Below are 6,887 nucleotides of genomic sequence, written 5' to 3' on the forward strand. Positions count from 1 at the left end.
AAAAAAAAAAAAAAAAGAATTGCAGAAAACATAAAGTAATTTTTATCCTGCCTCTTTTTCATCAAGAGCTACTTTTCTCTCTGAGTCTTGAGCACTTGTTTCTAACTGGAATTGCCCTTTCCCTTGTGCAGTGGGGCTGCAGCAGCCTGCCATGTGGCACACGGCTGCCATGGATGACTTCTCCACCTTCCAGAGGAAATGGTTTGAGGTGGCCTTTGTGGCAGAAGAGCTCCTGCACTCAGAAATCCCGGCGTTCTTCCTGCCCTGGCTGCCCAGCCGCCCAGCCTCCTATGCAAGTAGGCACAGTTCCTTTAGCCGCAGTTTCGGAGGACGGAGCCAGGCAGCTGCACTCTTAGGTAGATGCACAGCACAGGTGACAGCTGGGGAAGTTCAAGGGAATAGTTTGAAAGGGGAAGAGCAGCCAGCCAAGGGTATGATCTCACGTGGACCAGCAATAGAGCTGCAAATTTCATGCTGGCCTTACAGTGTCTTGCACGTGGATTCATTCTCATATGCTGGAGGTGTGTTTCACTGGCTGGGCAGGTAACTTTTACTTCAGAGTACTGGAATACAATAAAAAATATTTCTTAAAATAGTCCTTCTTCCTGAACCTCTAGAATTTAGGGAGGAAGATACTTTGTCTCCTTGCAGGCGCAGAGAGACTCTTCACAACTTGTAAGGAGTATAGAGGGATAAGTTGTGAGAACAGCAAAGCAACCAAACTGTTCTTAAAATTACATGTCTAATTGCTTCCTAGGGGCAAAAGCCACAGTGAGGTTCAGATGTGTTAGAAGTTTTCTGTGATGTGCTGGAGGCTTTTTAACTAATCTGAACCAGGCTCTGTACATTAGTGAGTCTGTGAAGCCCAGCTGCAGATGATCCCTGTGGTATGGAAGCAGTAGGAAGATCTTGCTGCTAGGCGGGATACCATTAGTATCTAATGTTCTCTAACGTGTGGAGAATAACACTGACTGCCTCTAACAGCCCGTGAAACACACTGGCTGCATGACTGACCCTGTTGCTTTGTCAGCTTCTTGTTGTATTTCTAGGCCAGCCTGAGTCACTTGCTTTTGTTCCTCTTTCCTTGTTTAAGAGAAAAATCATTGCTATGGAACTGCAACTTCAGGTTTATTTAGATGCATCTGTTAAAGGCCTAGCAATGAAGGATAAAATGAAAAATTTTGCTGTTCTCCTGTTGTGTATATTTGATCTTCTGAAGAGAAGTGCCTTACTGCTGGTGTAGTATCTCTTAAACCTGAAGTCACAGTACTACTTGCGTATTTCTGAGAGCCTTGTTTGAAGCGGAACAGCATCAGAAATGGGAAAACATTAAGGATAGGAAGTCTGAACTAATGGTTAATTCCCTGAAGCCAACATATGCCGGTTATTTTCCCTGTCACATGATAAATCTGTTGCCTTGGCTGGTATCCAACCTCATTAGCTCAGTGGCTGGCCAGAGCCGAAGCCTGAACGTAGGCTGGCATGAAAGTATTGTGGAGGCTGGAGGCACTTGGGCCAGATCCTGTTCGTGGTTTGATCTGTTAGGCAATATTTAGCCTGAGAAAACCAGTTCACGTTCCTCTGTCTGTGCTCTGTTGTGAGGTGAGAAGACTGATGGCCTGCACCCATGGGGATGAGTAGAAGTGGGCCTCAGTGTCCCCCTCACCTTGCATTTAACACCAGCCAGGAAAACAGTGTATTCCTGCAGCATGTGGAGTATTACACACCTGAGTAGCTCTCCTTTTTCTTTTCAGTTGGGATTATGTCCATTTTACTCTTTAACTAATTTGCAGCCCTTGAATGAGTGATAAATGCTTTCAGATTCCAGACTCTCGTGCAGTCTGGATTTTCCAGGAATTACAGTTTCTTGTAGAAAAATTGGGTGTGGAAGGTTTTTCCTGCAAAGGAACTGATTTAAATGATGTTTCTGTGCTGTCCCTCTTCTAAACAGTATTCAAAAAAAAAAAACTTGAGCCGTTCATCTGAGGCAAAGAGCTTTACTAAACCCAGATGACCCCTGGTCCACGTGACTTCATTTGTTCCTCTCTTGGTCTTGATTTGGTTGTGGTTTTTATTTCTTCCCCTCCCCACCTTCCCTAAATGTCAGGCTGTGACATAAAATTGCATGCAAGTATTGGGAGCTCTGGAACAAGCTCCATGTATCTCTCAAATCTTTATCCCTCCCAATTCCCCAATCACTTGCCCAGTGACTGTCCCCCTTCCCAGTGGAAGTCTGACCTGTGACACAGCTAATCTTGTCCCTTTGATTTATAGCAATGCATGCACTAGCAATTGTAGTCATATATGTAGTGGAGTCTGTGACTGGAGAATAACCTGCCTGCTCCTCTCCGATTTGTTCAGCAAATCATTAGTTAAATACTCAATAGTACAAGACAATTGGGAAGCAGGTGAGTCCTCTTAAAGTCTGACCTATGGAAGCCAGAGTTTATTCTATTAAAACAAGTTGGTTTTAATCAGAAGCTTCTGAATTCAGACACGTGGACATTTCTCTTCAGTGTTTAATGTATTTTTGATTAGCTCACCTGGTTGGACTGTGTTCCTCTGGCTTTGCCTGCAAGCTGTAGCTGCAGACAAGGTAGAGAGAGACAGTCCAGCCCTAGCAGGGAGTCTGCACTCTCTGGGAAAAGGAACAGTCTCAGGGAGCTCATTCTTCACAGTGTTCTAGTTTGGGCACACTGGGCTGTCGTGTTATTACTGACCTCTCGGCTAATGACCGACACCTACCTGACTGAGCTGCTTTGGTTTCACAGCTTCCAGGATGCTGTTTTCCAACACACTTTGTTACAAATTTGGCACCGTAACCTCCTGACCACAAACATTGTATTCACAATATCCCAAAAGAGCCAGAAAAAGAAACTCTTTTTCAACAACACGTGTTGGTCTGTCTGACTACCAGATCAACTCAGAAACTGCAGATGACAAATCTCCCAAAGACAAAAATGTGTCTTATTTATGAAACAAAACTGGGTGATGTTCTTTCATTTTTGTTGTGTTTTTTTTTTTTTCATGTTCTGCGCTGCAGTAATAGCATATAAAGGATTTCCTTACAACCTTGAAAATGCCTCCAGCTAACTTGCATTAGAAGTGAAGGTGGGAACTTTCCATCTACCTCGAGGAAAGATTTCAAATTTTTTTTTAAAAACCATCAAGCCATCAAATTATAAGATGAGTTAAAAGCTGACCCTATAAAGGGGTGCACATTTACGTCAGCAAGAAATAACAACACCCATGCCTCATGCATGCAATAATAAAAAAGGCAGTTTTCCCATAGAAGCCTTGCAGCCCATTGTTTTATGTCAATTTTTAACATTACAGAAATGTTAAATTATGTATTTGTCTAAAGAAAAGTTGAAAGTGATGATGTGTTTCATAGCAGGACTTTGGTCTCCAAGTCAGGAGATCTGGGTTCTGTCCCTGGCCTTGCAGTCCTCTGTGTGACACCAGCCAGGTCACTTCCACTGCTGTGCTTCTCTTCCTCTCTTGCCTGATACCTGGGAGGGTTTCTGTCACCAGGATGCTGGGGTGTGGGGCACAAAGGGAGCTGGATCTTGGGCACTATCCCAGCACTTATTGCAAAGCACTAGGAGGTAATGCAGTGGTCAGAATGCTGCTGCATGTCTTGGCTGACTCTTCGTGCTTTTACGGAAAGTGTTGGATGTGCACTTTTAACGATGCGGTAATGTGGGATATTGATACGGGATTAAAGAAACAGGAAGTTTAACTTCTAATGTCCTTTAGCTGTGGAAAGTCCTGGAATGCTCCTGCCCTGTGTAACAGCACCCTGTTGTGATTTCTGGTGGAGGCATATAGAAATATTTGGAATGTTTTGGGCATGAAGAAGCTGGTGTTATCTAGCCATGCTTAATTATGGCACCAGTTGCCTGTTGATTAACTGCTGGACTCTTGGTTCTCTCTCCTTATTGCAGCTGAAATGTCTTTTGACTGCTTGGGGAGGTGATTCTGTAGCACATACCCCTGACATGAGAAATACTTCAGGATTTTTGTCTTTTGTGACCTGGATGAGCGGCATTCTGGGACTATTCTGCTAGCCCAAAAATATCTGGGGAGGAATGGGAGAACAAATTAATTTCAAATGGCTTATCTTGATTCTTCTGTTCTCTTCATCCTGTCTCCCATCTTCTCTTTAATGCCTCTTCTAAACACCCCTGTCCCTTGGCTGCACAGCTGCCACAGTGCCCGAGCAGCGCACGGTGACGCTGGACGTGGATGTGAACAACCGCACGGACCGGCTGGAGTGGTGCAGTTGTTATTACCATGGCAATTTCTCCCTCAATGCTGCCTTTGAAATCAAGTTACACTGGATGGCAGTGACTGCAGCTGTTCTTTTTGAGATGGTGAGATCCTGGTGTTCTGGACAGCCACAGAAATGCCTGTCTGGCCTCTGTATCCCTTGGACAACTGGGGACATTGTATTAGGAAGTATTAGGGAGAGAGACAGTGGCTTGCATCTGCCCTTATTTCCATAAGTAATTTTCCTGGTGGTTGTTAGTGTTGCTGCATCTGGTCAGCATTTATCACACCATCTATAGTCATTCTGTCTTCAGGAGAGTGTTCTGCTTTTAGTGGGTTTTATGCACAGAATGCAGAGATCAGTACAGGTCAAGGTGATAAATTTAAGTCCCCCTTAGGCAAATTTTAAGCCCTGAGCCAGGTCTTTGGAAAAAAATCTGTTTCTCATTACATTCCTTCTATCCCCAAACCTTAAAACTTTAAATCTCAGTGGAATTGCTTTCATAACAGAGCTTTTCCAGGCAATGTGTTCTTCCTGTTCAGCAATGTTTTAGGGTTTTTTCCAACTTACTGAAGACATTTTTGAATTGAAAACATGTCACTTTTTAATTTTTAGATTAATTTTTTAGATTTGATTTTTAGATTTTTGGTTTTCCCTGGTGTAGCTTCTGTAAAACTCAAATTATTTAACACCAGGTTTTACCCCACCCAGCCGGACAGCACTAGGTAGTTGGTTTGGCTTTTATTTAAAATCGATTGCACTGTTCCAGTAAAGCAGAAGCCACTGGTGATAAGTAGGCTGAATCAGTTCCTGAAAAATGTCCTATTTTAAAGTGCTTTCTGATTGATGGGGCACTTCAGAAAAGGAAATCCTGATGTCTTGTGCTTGTACTGCTTTGCTTGCAAGGACGTTGGTGTGCTTGCCATGCAGAGCAAGCTGAGCCTTTGGAGAATTGAGCATGTCTGATCTATTCTTGGGGAATGAGTTGCTCTTAGGCACGTAAGTGCCCTTCGTCAGTTGGCATATGTGCTATGATTCATTGTTTGAATTTCTTCTCAGGTTCAGGGTTGGCATCGGAAAGCCACCTCCTGTGGGTTCCTGCTGGTCCCAGTCCTGGAAGGCCCCTTTGCTTTGCCCAGTTACTTGTACGGGGACCCACTTCGAGCTCAGTTGTTCATCCCACTCAATGTGAGCTGCTTGCTGAAGGAGGGGAGTGAGCATTTGTTTGATGGTAAGAAATGCACTTTGATACTTTGTGCAAACAGGTCACTGCTGGCATGTAGCTGGCATAAAGAAGCTCATTTACAAGCCAGCTTTAGGGGACTGAAGGAGCTGTTTTTACAGGTCAGCAGCCTCCTCGGGAAGGAGGTGCTGGAGGGAAGCTGTGCTGGCAGGCTGATTGTGTGTGGGGTGGGGTGGGCAGCCGGAAGCACTAGCACACAGGAAAGGTGGTCTCACCTGTGATCCTTAACCTGCACACCCTTACAAGAACCCATAGCAAGTAGCTGGTGTGTTTGATATAGACTCTTGTGTCTGTTTTGCTCATAGACCCACAGCTGCTCTGCATTTGTATCCTCCATTTGTTTATTTTCCCCCTCCCTAAGACTGGGCTTTCACCACTGCCATCCTTTTTTTGTTGTTGCCATGGTTACTTTAATGGTTACAGTGTTTGCACATGAGATTAAGCACGAGAAGCTGCAATCTCCTTTTCTGCAATGTGGCCTTGCCCTTTCCAGTGAGTTGTGGTAAATCTCAGGTGGAAGCCCAAAGATTGGAGAACTGTCCCCATGAAGAGAAGGGCAAAATTGCATCATGAGAAGGGACAATTAGCAAAAGGCTCTGTTTTAAAATAGTAAATATGGTATTTTCATTAACCATTGACTCAGTGTCCAGGTGTAACTGTATAATGAATGTGACAAATCCATATGCTGTGAGGTCACCATAGCCCCACTGACTGAATTAAGTATTTTCAGAGCACTCTTGTGATACTCAGCAGCCCACTCTTCTTCCTTGCCCTCTCCCACACCCCCTTTATGTTCCTCTCCTTCATCTCAAGAGACACAAATAATAAATTCAGGGATGAGTCTGCTACTGGAGTGTACAAGACACATCTCTAAGAGACAGCTGACAGGAAAAAATGTGACTGAAAGAAATGGCTAGGGAAAAAAAAAGAGTGCACAGAAGCCTCCTGAGAAAAACTGAAGTCTTGAAAAGGAAGGTAATAAAGCTTTATTAGATAATTGTTACCTTTTTGTTTGTTTCAGGCTTTGAACCAGAAACATACTGGGACCGAATGCATCTGCTCCAGGAAGCAATAGCACACAGGTATGTCTGCAGTGGAGTGGAGTGACCAAACAGTTCCTGTCTCCCTGGATAATGTGGGATGAAGGCCTGTGCTGATCAGTCACTCCTGAGTCACTTGGGTTCTGTGCTGTCTGCCTCTCTGAAGTCTGCTTACAGACTGTTAGACTAAAATACAGCCTGCATGACTGGAGGTGGTTCTGTGGCTGCAAAGTGCAGCTGTGTAGTGTTTCAGCCCGTCACTCCTTAGGAACCATACTCTCCTCCTAAGGAGAGCCTTGCCTTTGGAAAATGCACATTTTTCTAAGTTAGA

The 6,887-nt window shown here is 44.2% G+C and overlaps 1 protein-coding gene across 11 annotated transcripts in view; it reads left to right on the plus strand.

Annotated features, from left to right (window-relative positions):
* Positions 1-6,887, plus strand: part of DEPDC5 (DEP domain containing 5) — a 40,850-nt gene that overhangs the window by 31,425 nt on the left and 2,538 nt on the right. For 8 of the 11 annotated variants that reach the window (XM_017732222.1, XM_017732226.1, XM_017732225.1 and 5 more), the window contains 4 exons: positions 132-356; positions 4,207-4,376; positions 5,333-5,504; positions 6,538-6,598. In XM_017732222.1, the coding sequence (XP_017587711.1) occupies positions 132-356; positions 4,207-4,376; positions 5,333-5,504; positions 6,538-6,598 (628 nt within the window). Of the gene's footprint in view, positions 1-131; positions 374-3,043; positions 4,377-5,332; positions 5,505-6,537; positions 6,599-6,887 lie in introns of those variants that run through there. The other 3 variants (XR_001861362.1, XM_017732224.1, XM_017732230.1) reach the window with 3 other exon arrangements.

The sequence above is a fragment of the Corvus brachyrhynchos genome, unplaced genomic scaffold, assembly GCF_000691975.1.
Source record: "Corvus brachyrhynchos isolate BGI_N302 unplaced genomic scaffold, ASM69197v1 scaffold864, whole genome shotgun sequence".
Lineage (NCBI taxonomy): Eukaryota > Metazoa > Chordata > Aves > Passeriformes > Corvidae > Corvus > Corvus brachyrhynchos.